Genomic DNA, 23731 nt, shown 5'->3' with positions numbered 1-23731 from the left:
CATTTTGATCATCCGTCTTGAGTTTCGTTTGTTCTAGGGATCTAGGGTAATTCAAGCATTTGGGCTAATAGCCACTTATCAATGAGTGCATACCATGTATGTCTTTCTGTGATTGGGTTAGCTCACTCAGGATGATATTTTCCAGTTCCAACCATTTGCCTACGAATTTCATAAACTCGTTGTTTTTGATAGCTGAGTAATATTCCATTGTGTAGATGTACCACATTTTCTGTATCCATTCCTCTGTTGAAGGGCATCTGGGTTCTTTCCATTTTCTGGCTATTATAAATAAGGCTGCGATGAACATAGTGGAGCACGTGTCTCTTTTATATGTTGAGGCATCTTTTGGGTATATGCCCAAGAGAGGTATAGCTGGATCCTCAGGCAGTTCAATGTCCAATTTTCTGAGGAACCTCCAGACTGATTTCCAGAATGGTTTTACCAGTCTGCAATCCCACCAACAATGGAGGAGTGTTCCTCTTTCTCCACATCCTCGCCAGCATCTGCTGTCACCTGAGTTTTTGATCTTAGCCAATCGCACTGGTGTGAGGTGAAATCTCAGGGTTGTTTTGATTTGCATTTCCCTTATGACTAAAGATGTTGAACATTTCTTTAGGTGTTTCTCAGCCATTCGGCATTCCTCAGCTGTGAATTCTTTGTTTAGCTCTGAACCCCATTTTTAATAGGGTTATTTGTTTCCCTGCGGTCTAACTTCTTGAGTTCTTTGTATATTTTGGATATAAGGCCTCTATCTGTTGTAGGATTGGTAAAGATCTTTTCCCAATCTGTTGGTTGCCGTTTTGTCCTAACCACAGTGTCCTTTGCCTTACAGAAGCTTTGCAGTTTTATGAGATCCCATTTGTCGATTCTTGATCTTAGAGCATAAGCCATTGGTGTTTTGTTCAGGAAATTTTTTCCAGTGCCCATGTGTTCCAGATGCTTCCCTAGTTTTTCTTCTATTAGTTTGAGTGTGTCTGGTTTGATGTGGAGGTCCTTGATCCACTTGGACTTAAGCTTTGTACAGGGTGATAAGGATGGATCGATCTGCATTCTTCTACATGTTGCCCTCCAGTTGAACCAGCACCATTTGCTGAAAATACTATCTTTTTTCCATTGGATGGTTTTGGCTCCTTTGTCAAAAATCAAGTGACCATAGGTGTGTGGGTTCATTTCTGGGTCTTCAATTCTATTCCATTGGTCTATCTGTCTGTCTCTGTACCAATACCATGCAGTTTTTATCACTATTGCTCTGTAATACTGCTTGAGTTCAGGGATAGTGATTCCCCCTGAAGTCCTTTTATTGTTGAGGATAGCTTTAGCTATCCTAGGTTTTTTGTTATTCCAGATGAATTTGCAAATTGTTCTGTCTAACTCTTTGAAGAATTGGATTGGTATTTTGATGGGGATTGCATTGAATCTGTAGATTGCTTTTGGTAAAATGGCCATTTTTACCATATTAATCCTGCCAATCCATGAGCATGGGAGATCTTTCCATCTTCTGAGGTCTTCTTCAATTTCTTTCCTCAGTGTCTTGAAGTTCTTATTGTACAGATCTTTTACTTGCTTGGTTAAAGTCACACCGAGGTACTTTATATTATTTGGGTCTATTATGAAGGGTGTCGTTTCCCTAATTTCTTTCTCGGCTTGTTTCTCTTTTGTATAGAGGAAGGCAACTGATTTATTTGAGTTAATTTTATACCCAGCCACTTTGCTGAAGTTGTTTATCAGCTTTAGTAGTTCTCTGGTGGAACTTTTGGGATCACTTAAATATACTATCATGTCATCTGCAAATAGTGATATTTTGACCTCTTCTTTTCCGATCTGTATCCCTTTGATCTCCTTTTGTTGTCTGATTGCTCTGGCTAGAACTTCAAGAACTATATTGAATAAGTAGGGAGAGAGTGGGCAGCCTTGTCTAGTCCCTGATTTTAGTGGGATTGCTTCAAGTTTCTCTCCATTTAGTTTAATGTTAGCAACTGGTTTGCTGTATATGGCTTTTACTATGTTTAGGTATGGGCCTTGAATTCCTATTCTTTCCAGGACTTTTATCATGAAGGGGTGTTGAATTTTGTCAAATGCTTTCTCAGCATCTAATGAAATGATCATGTGGTTCTGTTCTTTCAGTTTGTTTATATAATGGATCACGTTGATGGTTTTCCGTATATTAAACCATCCCTGCATGCCTGGGATGAAGCCTACTTGATCATGGTGGATGATTGTTTTGATGTGCTCTTGAATTCGGTTTGCCAGAATTTTATTGAGTATTTTTGCGTCGATATTCATAAGGGAAATTGGTCTGAAGTTCTCTTTCTTTGTTGTGTCTTTGTGTGGTTTAGGTATAAGAGTAATTTTGGCTTCATAGAAGGAATTCGGTAGGGCTCCATCTGTTTCAATTTTGTGGAATAGTTTGGATAATATTGGTATGAGGTCTTCTATGATAGAATTCTGCACTAAACCCGTCTGGACCTGGGCTCTTTTTGGTTGGGAGACCTTTAATGACTGCTTCTATTTCCTTAGGAGTTATGGGGTTGTTTAACTGGTTTATCTGTTCCTGATTTAACTTCGATACCTGGTATCTGTCTAGGAAATTGTCCATTTCCTGAAGATTTTCAAATTTTGTTGAATATAGGTTTTTATAGTAAGATCTGATGATTTTTTGAATTTCCTCCGAATCTGTAGTTATGTCTCCCTTTTCATTTCTGATTTTGTTAATTTGGACACACTCTCTGTGTCCTCTCGTTAGTCTGGCTAAGGGTTTATCTATCTTGTTGATTTTCTCAAAGAACCAACTTTTGGTTCTGTTGATTCTTTCTATGGTCCTTTTTGTTTCTACTTGGTTGATTTCAGCTCTGAGTTTGATTATTTCCTGCCTTCTACTCCTCCTGGGTGTATTTGCTTCTTTTTGTTCTAGAGCTTTTAGGTGTGCTGTCAAGCTGCTGACATATGCTCTTTCCTGTTTCTTTCTGCAGGCACTCAGCGCTATGAGTTTTCCTCTTAGCACAGCTTTCATTGTGTCCCATAAGTTTGAGTATGTTGTATCTTCATTTTCATTAAATTCTAAAAAGTTTTTAATTTCTTTCTTTATTTCTTCCTTGACCAGGTTATCATTGAGTAGAGCATTGTTCAATTTCCACGTATATGTGGGCATTCTTCCCTTATTGTTATTGAAGACCAGTTTTAGGCCGTGGTGGTCCGATAGCACGCATGGGATTATTTCTACCTTTCTGTACCTGTTGAGGCCCGTTTTTTGACCAATTATATGGTCAATTTTGGAGAAAGTACCATGAGGAGCTGAGAAGAAGGTATATCCTTTTGCTTTAGGATAGAATGTTCTATAAATATCCGTTAAGTCCATTTGGCTCATGACTTCTCTTAGTCTGTCTACATCACTGTTTAATTTCTGTTTCCATGATCTGTCCATTGATGAGAGTGGGGTGTTGAAATCTCCCACTATTATTGTGTGAGGTGCAATGTGTGTTTTGAGCTTTAGTAAGGTTTCTTTTACATATGTAGGTGCCCTTGTATTTGGGGCATAGATATTTAGGATTGAGAGTTCATCTTGGTTGATTTTTCCTTTGATGAATATGAAGTGTCCTTCCTTATCTTTTTTGATGACTTTTAGTTGGAAATTGATTTTATTTGATATTAGAATGGCTACTCCAGCTTGCTTCTTCTGACCATTTGCTTGGAAAGTTGTTTTCCAGCCTTTCACTCTGAGGTAGTGTCTGTCTTTGTCTCTGAGGTGTGTTTCCTGTAGGCAGCAGAATGCAGGGTCCTCGTTGCGTATCCAGTTTGTTAATCTATGTCTTTTTATTGGGGAGTTGAGGCCATTGATATTGAGAGATATTAAGGAATAGTGATTATTGCTTCCCATTATATTCATATTTGATGTGAGGTTATGTTTGTGTGCTTTCATTCTCTTTGTTTTGTTGCCAAGACGATTAGTTTCTTGCTTCTTCTAGGGTATAGCTTGCCTCCTTATGTTGGGCTTTACCATTTATTATCCTTTGTAGTGCTGGATTTGTAGAAAGATATTGTGTAAATTTGGTTTTGTCATGGAATATCTTGGTTTCTCCATCAATGTTAATTGAGAGTTTTGCTGGATACAGTAATCTGGGCTGGCATTTGTGTTCTCTTAGGGTCTGTATAACATCAGTCCAGGATCTTCTGGCCTTCATAGTTTCTGGCGAGAAGTCTGGTGTGATTCTGATAGGTCTCCCTTTATATGTTACTTGACCTTTTTCCCTTACTGCTTTTAATATTCTTTCTTTATTTTGTGCGTTTGGTGTTTTGACAATTATGTGACGGGAGGTGTTTCTTTTCTGGTCCAATCTATTTGGAGTTCTGTAGGCTTCCTGTATGTCTATGGGTATCTCTTTTTTTAGGTTAGGGAAGTTTTCTTCTATGATTTTGTTGAAGATATTTACTGGTCCTTTGAGCTGGGAGTCTTCACTCTCTTCTATACCTATTATCCTTAGGTTTGATCTTCTCATTGAGTCCTGGATTTCCTGTATGTTTTGGACCAGTAGCTTTTTCCGCTTTACATTATCTTTGACAGTAGAGTCAATGATTTCTATGGAATCTTCTGCTCCTGAGATTCTCTCTTCCATCTCTTGTATTCTGTTGGTGAAGCTTGTATCTACAGCTCCTTGTCTCTTCTTTTGGTTTTCTATATCCAGGGTTGTTTCCATGTGTTCTTTCTTGATTGCTTCTATTTCCATTTTTAATTCCTTCAACTGTTTGATTGTGTTTTCCTGGAATTCTTTCAGGGATTTTTGCGATTCCTCTCTGTAGGCTTTTACTTGTTTATTAATGTTTTCCTGTGCTTCCCTAAGTGTGTTCAGGTCTTTCCTGAAGTCCTCCAGCATCATGATCAAATTTGATTTTGAAACTAGATCTTGCTTTTCTGGTGTGTTTGGATATTCCATGTTTGTTTTGGTGGGAGAATTGGGCTCCGATGATGGCATGTAGTCTTGGTTTCTGTTGCTTGGGTTCCTGCGCTTGCCTCTCGCCATCAGATTATCTCTAGTGTTACTTTGTTCTGCTATTTCTGACAGTGGCTAGACTGTCCTATAAGCCTGTGTGTCAGGAGTGCTGTAGACCTGTTTTCCTCTCTTTCAGTCAGTTATGGGGACAGAGTGTTCTGCTTTCGGGCGTGTAGTTTTTCCTCTCTACAGGTCTTCAGCTGTTCCTGTGGGCCTGTGTCTTGAGTTCACCAGGCAGCTTTCTTGCAGCAGAAAATTTGGCCTTACCTGTGGTCCCGAGGCTCAGGTTTGCTCGTGGGGTGCTGTCCAGGGGCTCTCTGCAGCGGCAGCAACCAGGAAGACCTGTGCCGCCGTTTCCGGGAGCTTCAGTGCAGCAGGGTTCCAGATGGTCTTTGGCTTTTTCCTCTGGCGTCCGAGATGTGTGTGTAGAGAGCAGTCTCTTCTGGTTTCCCAGGCTTGTCTGCCTCTCTGAAGGTTCAGCTCTCCCTCCCACGGGATTTGGGTGCAGAGACCTGTTTATCCGGTCTGTTTCCTTCTGGTTCTGGTGGTGTCTTAGGCACAGGGGTCCTGCCGCTCCTGGGCCCTCCCCCACGGGAGCCCAGAGGCCTTATACAGTTTCCTCTTGGGCCAGGGATGTGGGCAGGGGTGAGCAGTGTTGGTGGTCTCTTCCGCTCTGCAGCCTCAGGAGTGCCCACCTGACCAGGCGGTTGGGTCTCTCTCTCACCGGGTCTGGGAGCAGAGAGCTGCTGCGGGCCGGGCAGAGCAGAACTCTTACTAGGTATCCAAATGACCTACAGGAGACTTCGAGATAAAACATCAATCAATAGTGCTAAGGCATTGAAATTCATGGACAGTTGTACTAACGAATCTGCTATAGAACAAATGATAAGTGGGAATCTTCACTTGAGCAATGCTTCTCTGCCCATCTCATTCTTGCAACTCTTGAAATATGGCATATAGGTAAAAGAAATTCTGAAGCTACAGCAGATTCAAGGTGATATAGAGAGAAATAGATGTAGATGATAAAGATTAGACTAGATATAGATCAGTTAGAGAGAGATTAGATAGAGATAGAAATAGATATATAGATGATAGGTATATAGATGAAATGAATGCATGTGCGTGGATGAATTTCTATGTTGGTACACATGCATTTGTGTATACATGGTTGTCAAGGCCAGGGAACAACTTTTCTTTACAGAGGAAAATATGTATCAGTCAGAGTGTAGGTTTGCTTGAAGAAGGGAGAGTGGAAGTTAAGGCCCATGAGGAAGAATCTCACTGGTGTCAAGCACTATCTTATGACTGCAGCAATGCTAACAGGGCCTAACACAGGTGTCTGGGAAAAATCAGAAACAGCCACTGAGTGACCGTGGTCACTGAAGCACAGGGACTATCTAGTTCTACTAGCAATAGGTTCCAAGCAATCTTTTTTGAGGGCAGGGGTGAGTATGTGCCTTGCTCCATGGATACAACTCACACTACAGGCAGAAAAACAAGAATGTATGTCTAAATGTCTATGTGTGTTTCTCCTCCCACCTTGGCTCTTTTTATCCTGTTTGTTTTGTACTGTTCTGCTTTGGTTGTTTTTTATCTGTTTTATTTTATTTTTAAATATTATTCCTTAGATATCTGTTTGCTTGCTAATAAAAAATAAAAAAGATGTAGGTTTAGATGGGAGGGACATGGAGTCTCAGAGAAGTTGGGGGTGAAGGACACATAATCAGAATATATTGAATTAAAAAATTTGCAATAGAAGTAAAAATTTAGAAAAAAAACATGTTTATTTAGTTCATGATTCTAAAGGATGGTGTCTTAGTTAAAGTTTCCACTGCTGTGAACAGACACTATGACCAAGGCAACTCTTATAAGGACAATATTTAACTGGGACTGGCTTACTGGTTCAGAGGTTCAGTCCATTATCATCAAGGCAGGACCATGGTAGCTTCCAGGCAGGAATGGTGTAGAAGGAGCTGAGAGTTTTGCATCTTGATCTGACTTCAGCCAGGAGAAAACTGATTCTTTCACCCTGGGTGGAGCTTCAAAGCCCAACCCAACAGTGACACACTTCCTCCAACAAGGCCACATCTCCTAACATTACCAATCCCTATGGGCAAAGCATATTCAAACCACTAAATATGGAAAGCTTTAGATAGTATAGCCATATTGAGTGAGTTCCTTCTTGTTGAAGTGGATTCTCTATTTTCCCAATGCTGTGAAACACATCCACATGAAAAGACAGACATCATACCTTCTACTTCTATTCCTGTAAGTCTAATTTCCTTTGATTATGACTGCAGCCTGAGAGATTCACTTAACCTTCAGTATTTCCATGGCCATGCCTCCAAATGCCATTGATGATGTAATATTGGGCTCTGTTAGTAATAAGTAAAGGAATGATATTTTCCCAAATATTTTAGTGGGCACATTCAAGTGATAGTAAGGTATAAGAGCATTGCATCTCTCTTCTGGTAACAATAGAAAATCAATTGGTTTTAAGTACAAATGAACAGGATCCCATTTGTTCTGTAGAATACTTCTTTTGGGTTTACCAGGAAGAACTGTCCAGAGAGAGACAAGACCAGAACCAGAAATACCATAGCAGTGTGGCAACTAAGCATATGGGAGGCAGGGTAGTGGAAACAAAACAAAGGGTACCAAGAGGATAGAAGCCTGGATTACTGATCAAGCTTGGGATTAATTATGTTTGCGAGGTTCTGAAAGTCTAGGAATTTAGAAAGAGGCCTTTGTTTCAGAGTTATTATATCTTGTAGACTCTATAATACAATATACATTGTAATGGGCCATTTACTGATACTAGACGTGGATTGGAGGAAAAGAATTGTAAAATGTAATAAAAGTAAAAAAAAAATTAAACCAGGCGCCACATGAGTGAACCTAGTCTACACAGATGAAGCATAGTCCTAAGCCAACTTTTATTTCCATGTTTAGAGGTGGATGGGGGAGGCTGAGAAGTTATACGGGGAAAGATTGTTCCTATATTTCCAAGGAATTTCCACTTTGAAACAATGGTAGAGTAGAACAGTAGCATGGCCATCTTGCTACCCTCAAAGAAATTTTTCAAATAGGCAAGAGAAGTTGAGGCAGTGGAGTGTCAACTCACTAGACTATGTGGCAGGCCAGACTCAACATGTCTAAGAACAGGGCATTGTAGTTGTTTAAACATCAAATGAAATGTTTATGGTTAATTGCTGACAGTTAAGAAAGAATAGGTAACTTATACAATACATACATTTTTAATGTGATTATATCGAAAGAATTCAATAATTGTCACACACACATACACAGAGCGGGGAGAGGAAGAGTTTGTACACATAAAAAATATGCAAGATGAAGGATGTAGCTGGCTAATTGAATCCTGGTCCAGCATGTGCAAAACTCTTAGTTTGTTCCTTAATGCTCTTTGCGTGTGTGTGTGTGTGTGTGTGTGTGTGTGTGTGTGTGTGTGTAAATGTATACATTTATAAAAATAAGCAAGTTATCTAGTTAGAAGAGGCTTCTACGATCAAGGTGTGATGGCAAATTTATGTCGCTAAGTTAGGTACTTTTATTTATATTCACCCATATGTTCCCACATATTTAATATGACATTTTATTAGTTTAAAATAAGACAAAGTAAGCCAGAGGGATATAAATACTGAAGACTATCTTGAATATTAAAAATTCCTGCCCAAATAAAAAGATTTCAAGGTGAGACCACACAGTGTTCATTGTGTGTTTAGAACAATATGAAGAAATGAGTGAAATGCTACAAGGTCTATGGTAAAAACTCAAAATTGGAGACGCTCTGCAACATGTATTCCCATTCAGTGTCTCACACATCTGAACATTGACATCCTGAGGCACAATACATCAGTGTTCTGAAAGAAAATATTAAAAAACCTTCTGTAATGTAGTGCACCAAATACAGAAGTCTAATCACACAACAGAGGCTGACCATGCCTGCAGAAGGATTTGGATCAGGATATCACATGTTCTATACTGATGCTTGGGAATCAGAAAGGAGTCATGAACTCTGCTAAGACCTGTAGACTGACCACAATATATGAATATTCTCCTCAGGACCTGGTATTTGTGTGTGTGTGTGTGTGTGTGTGTGTGTGTGTGTGTGTGTGTGTGTAATTCTCAAGATACAAATGTCTTATTAATGCATGTACCCTATGAATTAACTATTTTTCTGTTTTGTATGTTCATAGATTGTAGATACTACAAAATAATATGCATAGTATAGTGGACCCCAGAATACTGGTGAGATAGTCTCCCTGAATCTCTCCTTCTTGGAAGTCTGACAGAAATTCAGCTGTGGTGTTGTAAATAACATTTTAAGTGTGCATTTCTTATACATAACTACTAACTTACCTGAGTAACACTAGCTTTAACTTCCAAGTTTTTCAAGAGATGAATGAAACCAATTATACCCACATCCTCTGATGGTTGGAAGAGAACATTGTAATCACTAACGTGATGATAGGAAGACAGAAGCAACTGGGTGAAATGACTTTCTGAAGGTTGCACAATCAGCCTATGGAGGTTTTCTTCAAGAATAATAGAAGAGTCATGACAGAAGACCAATTACCTTCTTCAGTCAGCAGTGTGTGTCTCTATCCTCACTACTGTGTCTTCCTCTTCATTCTTCTGTTCCCCTCCCTTTCCCTCTGTCATGCCATAATTGAGACTTCATTGCTTTTCATGCAAATGCACTTTTTCAAAAACATAGAGCCCTATAATTTCCCTTCATCTATTTTAAATGTCTTAGTGCAGGAGTCAGGAAGAACTTAGTGTAGGCATAGGGTACATAACAAACTCTCACGTCAGTCACATTGGACCCTTTGGCTACAATATCTAATAAAACTCTTGTAGTGATTATAAAAACAAACAGGCAAACAAAGATGGCTGTCTTTGATGACCTCCCTGAGGAGATATTTGAATTACAGGCAAGCGGGGAGCCTTGGGGCTGCATTTGATGTGACTCCAGACCAAATTCATGACTTTGCACAACAGGTGCTGCTGCTCCTGCTCACTCACAAATCCCACTGACATGGGACGTTGTGTGATCTGTGAGGCCACCAAGGAACATCTTTTTGAGTTTTCTCATGCTGGTTCCAGAAGGACACAGATGTGAGAGTATGATACATTATTCATCATGACTCAGATATGTTATATACAACTGTATTTTAGGGTCAAACATCTATCCTTTGCTGGACCTTATGGAGTGATCTGACAGGGTAGACACGAGCCTATGAAGGGGGCATTTGGCAAGGGAGGAGAGAAACTGTTAGAAACTGAGTGGCCTTAAATGATAAATAACAAGAGACTGAGCTCTTAAGTTACAACCATGAGACAGTGAAATTTAGTCAGCAACCATGGAATTTGGAAATATTCCCATGATACAGAAAGAAATGCAAACCAAATGTTGCAGTCCTGTGGCCTTGAAAGATTCTTATCAGAGAGCAGTGGTAAGTAGTTGCTGGACTCCTGAGGCTCAAAACTGGCAGGATAAATGATGTGCTTCGAAACCTCAAAGTAAGTTGCAATTGTTTTGCATCAATTATAATCAGTTATGCATCAAATACAATGCAAATATTTTATGTTTTTCACTAAAACATATTAATGCAATAATTTTAAGTAAAAATATATTAAATGATGTTAAAGTGATGCCTTAAAATATATTTGAATCAACTGGATATTTTGATTTATTAGATTTCAAAGCGTTTGAAGAAAAGGAAGTAAGCAAGGATCCAAGAGAAGAGGGAGGCTGACCTCTATGTTCAGATCTCTTCCTACCTCTTAAAAACAGGAAACTCAGCTGCTACAAAATGACATCATGACATTTCCAGGCAGATTGATGGATTCAGAAAACTTCATCCTGCATGAGGTAACCCAGACCCAAAAAGACAAACATGGCATGTACTCACTTATAAATGTATCTTAGCTGTTAAGTCAATGATAATCATGCTATAATTCACAGACAGGCTAAATTCATTTGGAATAACAGAAAACCCAGGGTAGTGAAAACTATCTTCAACAATACAAGAATTTCTGGGGGAATCACCATCCCTGACCTCAAGCTGTATTACAGAGAAATAGTGATAAAAACTATATTGTATTGATACCAGGACGACAGATAGATCAATGGAATAAAATTGAAGACCCAGAAATGAACCTACACACATATAGTCACTTGATCTTTGACAAAGGAGCTAAAACCATTCAGTGGGAAAAAAAGAGCATTTTCAACAAATGGTGCTGGTTCAACTGGAGGTCAGCATGTAGAAGAATGCAAATCAACCCATTCTTATTGCTCTGTACAAAGCTCAAGTCCAAGTGGATCAAGGACCTCCACATAAAACCAGATACACTCAAACTACTAGAAGAAAAAGTGGGGAAGAGTCTCAAACACATGGGCACAGTGACTTGTCCTTTAAAATCAAGAATCAACAAATGGCACCTCATAAAATTTTAGTACTTCTGTAAGTCAAAGGACACTGTCAATAGGACAAAACGGCAATCAACAGATTGGGAAAAGATCTTTACCAATCCTACATTTGATAGAGGGATATTATCCAGTATACACAAAGAACTCAGGAAATTAGACTCCAGACAGCCAAATAACCCTGTTAAAAATGAGGTACAGAGCTAAATAAAGAATTCTTAGCTGAGGAATATCAAATGGCTGAGAAGTACCTTAAGAGATCTTCAACATTCTTAATCATCAGGGAAATACAAATCAAAACAACCCTGAGATTCTACCTCTTACCAGTCAGAATGACCAAGATCAAAGACTCAGGTGACAAGAGATGGAACATTCAACAGCTGACTATGTGGACATGCACTGCATATTTCATTATTCTCTTTAATCCTTTGCTTCCTTCTAAAGTAAATTTAGTGCCGCAGTCATTGGTTCAGTTTATAAAGACAAGCAAGCAGTTCGCTGAGGCTGAAGAAACTGCCCAAACAACTGAACTACATCCCTGAGTTTGAATAACCCCAAGTGCATGATGGCTAGATTACAGCAATGACACTTAAATAAGGACCCCAGAGCAGCAGTAACAACACATGTGAAATTATAAGAAATGAAAATATATTCTCTCTGTCCCACCAGAACTACTAAGTCATAATCTTTCAGGCTGGGTCTTGGCAGGTGGCTCCACGACACAGTAAAGACAGTCACAAGCTCTGTCAAGACCTTTCCTTCTTCATCAGAGGCTCCCTTTGAAGAATCAGCAGGTGGCAAGGGAAACAAGAATATGTGGAGACTCACTTGGTCTGTCAGAGGAAAAAAGACAAGAAACCTACTCTCTACCTTCTCTCTCTCCAGTTCTCCACTTATATTCACAATGTATACTGACAAGGAACACTCAGGTGGGAAAACATGCGTTCAGGGGAACATATGTGTTCATGCTAAACTTGATGTGCAGGGGTGACTACCAAGTTGAGCCACGTTCAGACAAGGGTGACTATTTTGAATGTGGGTGGATGGTTTATCCGTTCAATCAAAAATGTAGAGAGTTTTAAAGGTTTCATTAAAAATGTGTCTTCCCACTATGTCCAGGGAAATGGATTTTTGAGGTTGAGGGCTTAATTAATATTCAGGAAGCAAGGGTAGTTGGTTTGCTTTCTCTGATGGAAATTGGTTCTGATTGCTGCCATCCCATAACTTGTGAGCCTTTCTGACCTTCTCCTGTGTCTGCCTTGCTATGACTTAGGGCACATCTGTTACAGTTGTACTTTTCACTAGAATTACACAAAATCCAAAGGTTACTGTTGTTTGACTTTTCTATTACTACATTTTGAGCAAACCAACATTCTTCCTTTGAAAGCAGTATGTGAAATGTGTGTTGGGTACACTCAGATCTGATGAAAGGTAACCTCACTTTACACCCAATGTGAAAGACAAGACAATGAAGGGAGTAGAGACAGCTGCTGAATAAGAAAGGCTGAGGAAGAAAAGAAAAAGAATTGAAGGAGGGAAGGGAGAGGGAAACGTGAACGGAGAGAAAAGGAGAAGAAACAGAGACAGGACCGAGGATATAATGCTGGGAAAGGAACAGACTCAGGGCAGTCGTGGAACAAAGCGATCACAGAAGAGAGAAAATAAATAAATAAAAGAAAGGCAGGCAATTTATTGTGAAGTGCCACTTGTGTGAGATGCGCTGTGGAGTTGCTGGCTGCAAAGGTTAATGACGGTAGTAATCTTGATTCCAATTTACAGCAAATGGGATGAAAGGCATCCAGATCTCACATGGAGAGACCTGCAGAGATACCAAGAGACTAGAAACGTAGCAGCAGCCAAGGCACCCAGGGATGCTAGGGTAGACTGGGGAATCCTTTGTACATAACCATTTTAGATATAATGAACCACCCATTGTTTTCAAAAGGTTTATTATGATGTATCTAAGAAAAAGGTTGACATGTTTCTATAATTTCAAAGTGGACGTATCTAAAGTTGTATTCTGTGAATAACCTGTTCTGGTATTGACTTTTGTCTAGGGCTTGACAGTTTTTACACCCTTCCCAACTACAGGTTGCAATCAGTGCAATCTATTGTCATTGAAGTCACTTCTCTCTGATATATGTCTAGAGCAAGGGATAACTAAGAAAATTCTTCCTGCTTAGCCAAATCTTCATAGCTATGTGGTATTTTGGTTTGGATATAAAGTCTTGCCCTGAGAATTATGTATTGAATGCTACTATTACTGTTGCTACTGCTGCTGCTGCTGCTGCTGCTGCTACTACTACTACTACTACTACTACTACTACTACTACTACTACTACTCAGATGTGGTTGGAATCCAAATGTGCTGCATTAATCTATTGAGGAACCTATTCTGAATAGACCACCAGCAGAGGCAGGGCTGAAGGGGAAACTGCTTTTAAGGGCTGTTTTTCTGCTTGTCCCTGCCTACTTCTCACTGTTTCCTGCCTGACATAAAGTGGGAAGCTTGACTCTAATTCTTCTACAGTACAATGCTCTAATTCACTACAAGCCATGAACAATGTAGCCAGAGATCATAGAGTGAAATACCAGATACTGTGTGCCCAACATAACCTTCCTTTTGGGAGCAAGGCTGCTATAAGGCTTTCACTGAGGCCCTTCTGTATTAAGAAAGACTATAGATCCTTTTTTAAACCAGGAACATGCTTGACAGAATTAAGTACTAGCCTGGGGCCAGGGCCATGGAAGATTTTCCTGGAGGTCCTGACTTACAGAGAAGAAACAAGGAATGTGCCTTACAGAGTCAAGTAATATCCTAGGGATAAAGCCTTGGGGGATCTGAAGCTTTGGATCCTGGAAACCATTTTACCTACCCTAAGGGGCTATAAGGGGCTATAATTATCAGTTTCAAGACTGATGTGTACTTGGTCTATGAAGACATTGAGGTATTCTACATTCTCCTTGTAGAGCATTGGTTAACTTCCAGATGACTTAGTTCTGTTGTCTTCCTTTCTGATGCCCTGGGCTCTTTTCTCCAAGACCTTGTTACTGAAGAACTACCTGGTGGTCAAGCACACTTATGACACATCACATAAATGATAAAATATCACAGAGAGAAGGGGGTAGAATATTATGTTATATAAAAAGTTTTTATCCATCAAGGCAAGCCACCAGCAGAATAAAAAGGTAAATCACAGAATAAGACAAACTACGTACCAGTTACACCTCAGAAAAGAGTTAAATCTACAAGATGTAAAAACTACAAAAAATTCAGTACAGGAAACGTCAAATCTTTTCAACCATAAATGGTCCAATGAATGAAATAGGCAGCTCATAGAGTAATCACAAACAACAAATGTATGAAATGTTTTCTGCTTCCTCAGCCATAAGTAAAGTAAAGATTAGAACTTTGATAGTCTACATCATCTCATTCACAATGTCTAGCATCAAGAAAACAGCTAATAACAAACATAGGTGAGATCATGAGGGAAAAAATAACTCTTACTCATTGTTGATTCAAGCATAAACTTCTTCAGTTCTTTTGAAAGTCATGATGGATTGAGGTTTCTGAAAAAAACATCACTGAAAGAGCTAACATATGGTCTAAACAGAAATATTCCTGGGTATATCTCTAAGGAACTCCTAGTCAACCCAGAGATACTTAAATACCTATGGTTACTGATATACAATTTATAATACTCAGAGAATGGAAGCAGTTGTCCATCAACAGGCAAATGGATAAGGAGAATGTGTGTATATGCAACAGAATTTTGTAGACACTAACAGGTGAAATAATATTCATGGAAAATGGATAGAATTGGATATTGTTATCTTAAGGAAAGTATACCAAGCCCAGATAGGTACTTTTTTCTTATACGCAGATGCAATAATGAAACTTCCTATTCTATATCCCAACTAGAAAACCTAAAAATAAAATAATAGAAAGAAACAAAACCAAACACCCGTAGCAACTTCCTTTGATGTAGGTGCACAGTAGATCACAGTATTGGGCTGATGTGCAGTTGGATGTATAAAGAATGATTTAAAGGAAGCTGTGCTAAATGGATTTACAACAGTAAGCTTGGACACTCTGCTCAGGCCATGAACTCTTCAAAGGGAGACCATGCTTTCTCTGGCTTTTGAGACACTGGTCCTTAGCCTGATCTTATCAAGGACCCATGCTATCACTTCCCTTGATGATACATCTGGAAAGAGGTCACATGCACATCAGCATAAGAGACAACCATGCTCTGTGACAACCCATGGGCCGCTGAGGTCTGAATTGACTGACCGTATTGTCTTCTTCAAGTACTAAAACACAGTAATTTTCTTAGTACAAGAAAGGAAAATAATTAACAGGCACCGATCTATAAGTCAAGCACTGGGTATTTTTTCCCTTAACATTGAGAGCATTCTTTGTCAACATCAATGTGAATGCATTATTCATCAACATGAGTATAGGCCACTACCACAGACCAAGAAGTAATCAAAGAAAAATGGATAGTCATTCATTTGACAAATCCTGATTTGACTTCAAAACACTGGAGAAGACAGAGGAGGTCTAATTTTCCAAAGTACTAGTCCTTGTGTAGAGACTTATATTCAGGCTGCCCCAACAGGATTTATAAATAGCAGATACTAGCTTATTTGCACAGGCTATTTACCATTGATTATCAAATTCCATCTATGATTTCATATCCTTTCTTTCCAAAAGAATATAAACAAGACATGAAATTGAAAGAAAGGGCCACTGACTCATCTCTGTCTCTCTCTGTGTCTCTGTCCCTCCCTCCTTCCCTCCCTCCCTTTCTCTCTTAAACACACACACACACACACACACACACACACACACACACACACACACACACACAACAGTAGAGTAGGTAACAGGGAGAGGTTTGTGGCTTGGTGGGCTGGAAAGATAGTTGAGTCAGTAAGTTGCTTGTCTTAAAACCTTGAGAACCTGAGTTTATGTGGGAAATGGTAGTGCCTTGAACCATGTCTGTAATCCCAACATGGTGGGACGTGACTTCAGAAGATCTGAGCTTGCTGACCAGGAGCCTAGCCTACTTGGTAAGCTCTAGACAAGTTACATCATGTCTCAGGAAACAAGGTGGGTAGCAACTAAGTAAAGAAAAAGAAGCTTGACCTCTGGTGCTCATGTGGCACACAGATACACAAATGCACACCCCCCCCACACACACACAAAGAGAAAAGGAGGGGGATGAGAGACATGACATAAAGGAAAACCAGGTCCTCTCCTCACAGTTGTTTCCCCAAGTTCATTCTGGTCCTGTGGTTATCCTTTTATTGGATGTGATTTCCTGCTGTTTCGTTTGACCAGGATAAGGCCCTGAGCCTTGTTTGGATTCCAGGTGACTCTTAGTGCTTTGTGGCTTCTCTTCTAGCCGTTTCTTGCATGGACTCTGAAACTAGACAGCCTGGAGCTGAACTCTGCCTTTGCCATTTACAGGCATCTTCAGTGTGTTTAGATGTCTATGGCCCCAAAATAACATTTTATAATCATACACTAGTTTAAAAAAATAAGTCTCAACAAAAGAATTTAATTAAGAAAACCCTTTCACGACCCATCTTGTCTAACGGTCTATTTGATTCTCCCAGCACTGGGTTGTCAGAGTCAGTCAAAGTCCCAGTGGGTATGGACTGTACTCAGATCTAAGAGAGGTGAGAAAAGGGGTGCACAGGCTTTGGACTCTCACAGGATAGTGTGCCCCTGCCCCCCACCCTTATGCATTTTTGCATTCCTCTGAAAACTGGGTAAAAGTGAGGTTAAAAAGGACGTCCTTACATTCTTAAATCCTCTGTAAAGGATCTGAAGCTCTTTCTTGGTGAATTTGCTCTGGGCCTCCAGCAGCTCCAGGGCTTCAGGCCGGTGCCTGACAGTGGCCATCTCCAGTTCATCTTCCACACTGTCTGCAGAGGGAAACCAGAGAGAGACTTGAGCATAGTTGTTGCTCCCTGCAACTCGGAATGAGCAACGCAGAAACACAGGGCAAAAAACACTTGTAGATTTCACAAGAATAAACTTAGACATGGCTGCATGATTCTCCTTAAGCAGCCATTGATCAGTGCAATTTTTATAATTCTAGCATTTACACAGAAGAGCTTGAAATATATAAAGATAATGAACTAAAACATGTGTTTGTACATCAAACACTAGTTTTAAATATAGAATTGTATAAAAATCCCCACCATTTAATGTATCATGCACACATTACATGGGATTCTGCTGTACTTTCTGAGGACTTTATTCAAATTAAGTGCAGTTTTTTTTATTTGTTTGTTCATTTATTTGTTGGGTTTTTCCAGGCTCTACAAACGAAATGCTCAGACCAGGTACTGAAGGAGACAAAGTAACAAAAGTTAGATTGATTAGCCAAACACTGGCCTTCTGTAGTTTGCCAGAAGGACTGCAGCCTTGAGGTACTTGTAACTAGTCTGTAGTGTGGTGTGCAGTGAATACAGTTTAGATGAGTGCTATTTTACCAGTATATCTTACTCTGTGACTATATATACAGTGTAATTTATCAAAGATGCTCTGTGTAAAAAAATTTTTTGTACCAATATGACTGGGAATTTATATAAACTTTAATGCAATTTTGGAATACAATAATGTAATATATCTTCTTTTTTAATATATCAGTTTTCAGAACTTGCAAAACCTGTTTGACTTTCAATAACACAATATAGCCCAAAGATTTGTCAAGAGGAAATGTTCTGCCCTCAAGCAACATCTAATACTGTGTGCATATTTAGCCTGTTTGTCTGAAAAAATTGTGCCTCAAAGGATAACACTCCTTAATCCAGTATCTTTACAGTAAAGAGTGGGGAGCAGGGATCCATTTGTGAATATTCTTTGTTAAAGCTCATCTACTCCTCACAAGAATTCAGCAGGAAAGCCTACTCATCGGCTACAGATTGCAGATTAAAAAAGAGTGAGGCTAAAGAGAACAAGGACTGCACAATTCCTCACATCCCATACCTGCGGGTCCTGCAACTAAAGCCCCACAGGTCAATTAGAAATGTACAGATATGCAGCTGTTGCTATGGAGATGTACTATCTGTGGCACTAAATCTCCAACCTTCTACTGTGGGTACTAGGAGTAGCGCTCTCAACGTTGAGTAGAGGGTCAGGAGAAACTGAATCCAAACACCTCCTAACTCTTTCTCTCAAGACTTTTGCAGGAGGCCAAAAAGAACAAAAGGTCTAATGTGTGCAATGGCTGGGCTTGTCAAAATAAATGACACGAGATGAAAAAAATTCTAATTCCCAGGTAATTTACTTTTTGTGGCTACCATGAATGAGATTATTTGCTTGATTTAGAATTCAGTTTGTTTGTGATTGATTTATAGGAAAGTGGCTGATTTCTGTGCCTTAATTTTGTATTCTGCCACTTGTTGGAGGTATTTATTATCCACGAAGGGCATTTTTGCTTTTACTGGAGTCTTTTTTATTATAGAACATATCTACAAATAGGGATACTTTGATTTCTTCTTTTCCTATTTGTATATTTATTTTTATTTTCTCCTCTTCTTTAAGACTCTAGCTGAGATTTCAAGCACTGTGTTGAATAGGAGTGGAGAAAGTATACACCTTTGCTTTGTTACAGATGTTAGTGGGAATACCATCTTTTTATTTATTTATCAAATTTCAAGTTGTAGACATAGAAAATAAGACTACAAATCAACAGTGGCATCTCAAGTAACAAAACGTGTATGGCAAAGGAAACTGAGAAATGGATCAAGAGACAGCTCACAGAATGTGAGAAAAATTTTGCTATTAATATGACAGAAGCTAAGTGTCAGGAATATACAAATAAATGAATAACATCACATAAACATTAAGAACATAAATTACTCTAAAATATAGGCAATGGTATGGAACAGAAAGTCTTAAAAGAAGAACTCAAATAGCTAGAGAACAATTAAAACAGTGTTGAGCATCCTCAGATATTAGTGAAATGAAAAGGGAAACTACTTTAAGACTCTATCGTACCCCAACCTGAATGACCATCTCAGGATTACAAAAGACAACAAATTTTGGCACGGATATGATAAAACAGCGCCTCTTTTCTTTTAATGATTTATTTATGGTATACCACATGCATGTCTGGTGCCTGCATGTCTGCAGAGTATCCCCTGAAACAGGAGTTATGGACAGCTGTAAGACACCATGTAGGTCCTGGGAATCAAAACTGGACCCTCCATAAGAACAGCACATACTTTCACTATAAGGATCATCTTTCTAGGCCCGGAAAGGGGCATACCTATACACTGTTGATGAGGATGTTATCTAGTACATACGCTTTGGAAGTTAATCTGGACATTCTTTTAAAAAAAACTAGAAAAATCTATCATATAAGGAGATAGATAACTTCTTGGTTATAAAGCACTTGTTGCTCTTGCAGAAAATCTGCCACCCACTTAGAGATTCACAACCATCTATAACTTTAGTTCTCGGGATCAGATGTCCTCTTATGATCTCTACAGGCACAAGGCATGCATTTGGTGCATACACATACATGCATACACAACACTCAAGAACATATAATAAAATGAGTAACTCTTAAAAAGTTTAATAATAAGAAGAAAATGGACTATTCTAAAATACAGGTATATGACCTCTAGACATGTATCCAGTGGACTTTATATCCTACTGGAGAGACACTTGTATATCAATGTTCATTTAGACTCTATTTAAAACAGCTAGAAAACAGAATCAGCCTAGATATCCATAAACAGATAAATGGATATGAAAAGTGTGGTACATATGCACAATGGAATATTTCTCAGCTCTAATAAAAATGATAATTTGTAATTGTAATTGAATGGATGTAACTCAATAAAAGAAATACTGTTAGGTAATTCAAAAAGGACAAATGCCCTCTATTCTTTCTAATATGTAGATTTCAGCTTTAAATCATTTCTTTTCTGTATTTAATTTTGATCACAAATGGAAGCTAGGGAACTAGAAACAGGCCTCTGACGGGGGCTTGCTAGTTGAGAGGGGAGCGTAGGTTATAAGAACAATAAAAGTAGTGATGTGAGATACTAAGGACAGAAGGGTTTAAACAGGAAATAATGTGGGGATATGGAGAAAATCAGGGGATAAAGGAGAGTCTAGTCCAATAGAAGAAGATAGAAAAAGCCACATGAAAGCCTACTAGTCACTACCAGTGAAAAAAATTACTGAAGGGATAATAGAACACATGTAAAGTGAAAGATGATTATGGAATACTGAAGGCTAAAGATTTAAGAGGAAGTGGGGACAAAGAAATGGGAAAAATGAAGGGTATGGATGGCTTAAGCAACACTCAAGGTCTCTGACAGAGACTTATGAAAACATTAGTAATTTCAAAATACAACTGGAAAAAACAATTGAACTGATTTATCTCATATGTGTGGACAGTGTCCCTCCCAAAAGACATGGGTTACTAAATGAGATGCCCGGCAAGGCATGGGTATCTCCATGTGGACCATTGACAGGGAGGCTCCAGGGGTCTCTAAGACAACACAGGCCTGTGTCACTGCTTTTTATTAGCCATAATGATAAACTTGGTAAGCTCCAGGCTACAGGACAGAAAAAACAATCTGAAATTGATCGAAAGTGTCCTCGCTGGTAGTGTGCTTTCACAACAGCATGGGGTGTTACTTAGGGTGCTGAGGAGGAAAGACATCAATGATCTTACCTAACACTGGACCCCGGATGCTGCAATACTGACCTACCAGGCAAGACCTGCACACTGCTACAAGACCTGCATGGTTGTTAAAGGGAAAGAAGTTTCTTTCTTATTAGATTTTAAACCTGCTCTGCAGGGCAAAATTTCATGCCTACGGTTGTAATCTTGGTTGAAATCAGCAATTTTTGGAGATCATAGACTGTAGGGTAAAACTTGTTATTGTTATTTTTATAAATTACTTTGTTATCAAATTGCCTTCAGAACATTTATATTTATCCCCATAGGCACTGGGCTGCTCTCAACTTTTGCTAGAGAAGCTTCTTTTTGCCAAGGATGGGCAATGGAGAAACACACGACTGGCTAACGTGTCGAGAATAAGAGAGTATTTGGCTCTGTATAAAACATCTTTATCGGGACTAGCGAGATGGCTCAGCAGGTAAGAGCACTGACTGTTCTACCAGAGGACCTGGGTTCAATTCCCAGCACCCACATGACAGCTGTCAACTGTCTTTAACTCCTGTTCCGGGGGATCAGACACCCTCAAACAGACATACATGTAGTCAAATTACCAAAATAAAAAAAATATAAATCTTTATCACCTGTATTCTACTTCCATAAAGCTCCATAAACACTATTGATAAATGGGGCAGAAAGAATATGAAAGCCAGAGAAAGCAGAGAAGTGCTCTGGAAAATGTCTTCTAAATACAGCATGGTTAATGCAGTCCTGAACTCATAGCAACTGTGGTTGTATTTATAAGACCAATACAGATACAGTCAGACAAAATTCTCGCATACACAGAGCGAATCCAGGCCTAACCCCTTACCAAGGATCTATCAGCACTGGTATTTGTTTGTGGAATGGACAATCATTGCTTCTTGAGCATGGGTCCACAGGTAGGTTTCTCATGCTTCAGTACATGGAATCACATTTATACAATATGGGTAGCTATAGCTGGCTTTGTAGGTCATAAAAGAAAAGCCATGTAAAGTTGGGAGGGGTCATGTTAGTGGTGAGTTTGGGGATATTTGAGAAAAGAAATGAAGAATGGATATCATACTTTATCATGTAAATACATACCATTCTTAAAAATAAAGGATTAAAACTCTTACGAAAGGAAGTAGTATGTTCACATTATGTAGGGGGAAGCTATGGAAGTGCCCAGAAAAGGATGCTAGGCATGTACTGACACACTGACTGTGTGCCTCAGATTTAAAGGGAAACTCCAACAGATGGAAACAAAGTGCATAGAGGATGCAGGAAAAGTCGCTTCACAAGGTGGCACAAGTGGTTTGATTTGTGTTGTGCTCTTAGATATGCTGATACCAATAAATGCCATTCTTCAGACATAGCATGAGGGCATGATGTCAGATAGAAAGATTCCAACATCCTAAAGTCATTTGTGTGCCTCTTTTGCATCATATAAGTAGAATTTCTCCAACCAACAATTTTCTTCCTTTTATACTTCTGTTTAAATATATAGTTTTTCAAAGATCCAATTCAAGTGTTCTGCCTCCTTTCTGAAGCCTATCCAGACTGGACCACAAGAAGTCCTATCTGGCATAAGTACTCTATAGCAGTTCTTAATCGGTGGACCACAAGCTCTTTGGGGGTCAGAGATCAGATATTCTGCATGTCAGATATTTACATTATGATTCAAAGCAATAGAAAATTATGGTTATGAAATAGCAACAAAATACTTTTATAGTTGGGGGTCACCACAACATGAAGAACTGTATTAAAAGGTCATAGTATTAGGAAGGTTGGGAACCATTGATCATGCCATAATAACCTATTCATGTTTGATGTCTCCCATGTGGGCTCCTTAAAAGCATGATTAGACTCACACAGCTGAATATTCTCAGAGTCTAGTATTTACCCTGGAGTCATAGCCATTTGGTAAATGGATAAATAATGAATGACTTATTGCTGATGATGCTAGAATTCCCATTGTCTGGAGTCCTGGGAACTTAAATTTTCCCTAGAGAAGAACTTTTTAAATTGTGCTCTACAGGATGTCATGCTTTCTTTTCATTGTTCTGAGAAATATGGCATAAGCAAAAGCGGAGGAGAGTTTAATTGTATTTTCCAAGCACTCTTTTCAATCACAGGCTGACCTTGCAGAGATCCCGTGCCCTTTACAGTAGTGTGGAACAAACCAATGTATTAACCTCCAACCTATGTACCATGTAGTAAGTCCGACTGCACTACCACTAGGGACAGATTTTTTCTCCTGCTGTCACTGACTTGCAGATGCTGCAGCTGAGACAAAAGGCTTAAGGCTGGAGGTCAGTGTGATTGAATTAAGTAGTATAACAGGGTGATTATCTCATGTGATATTTAAAGGGAACCATGCTCAGCATGTCTGTCTGTGGGCTCCTTTGTTTTCCCCACTGACTAGTACTTCTTTATGATGTCGACCTGCCAAAGGGCTGTTTCTATTTGGGGCACCTGACAGGCTCCATGAAAGATGCTTAAAGTCACCAGCAATTGCTAGCATATTCTAGGTTTATGAAGTAGCGGCACTGAAGGCAATGAACTCTGGTTCCTGAGTGGTAACTCTCCTAGGAGCTCAGCACCAGCCTGCA

At 39.2% G+C, this 23731-nt stretch overlaps 1 protein-coding gene across 6 annotated transcripts in view; it reads right to left on the bottom strand.

Annotated features, from left to right (window-relative positions):
* Positions 1-23731, bottom strand: part of Kcnip4 (potassium voltage-gated channel interacting protein 4) — a 1160852-nt gene that overhangs the window by 107517 nt on the left and 1029604 nt on the right. For all 6 annotated transcript variants that reach the window (NM_181365.3, NM_001433864.1, XM_087582369.1 and 3 more), the window contains 1 exon segment: positions 17252-17376. In NM_181365.3, coding sequence (NP_852030.1) covers positions 17252-17376 — 125 coding nt within the window.

Source organism: Rattus norvegicus, chromosome 14 (genome assembly GCF_021556685.1).
Source record: "Rattus norvegicus strain SHRSP/BbbUtx chromosome 14, alternate assembly SHRSP_T2T, whole genome shotgun sequence".
NCBI classification, from domain to species: domain Eukaryota; kingdom Metazoa; phylum Chordata; class Mammalia; order Rodentia; family Muridae; genus Rattus; species Rattus norvegicus.
This window is presented reverse-complemented; position numbering and strand designations above follow the sequence as displayed.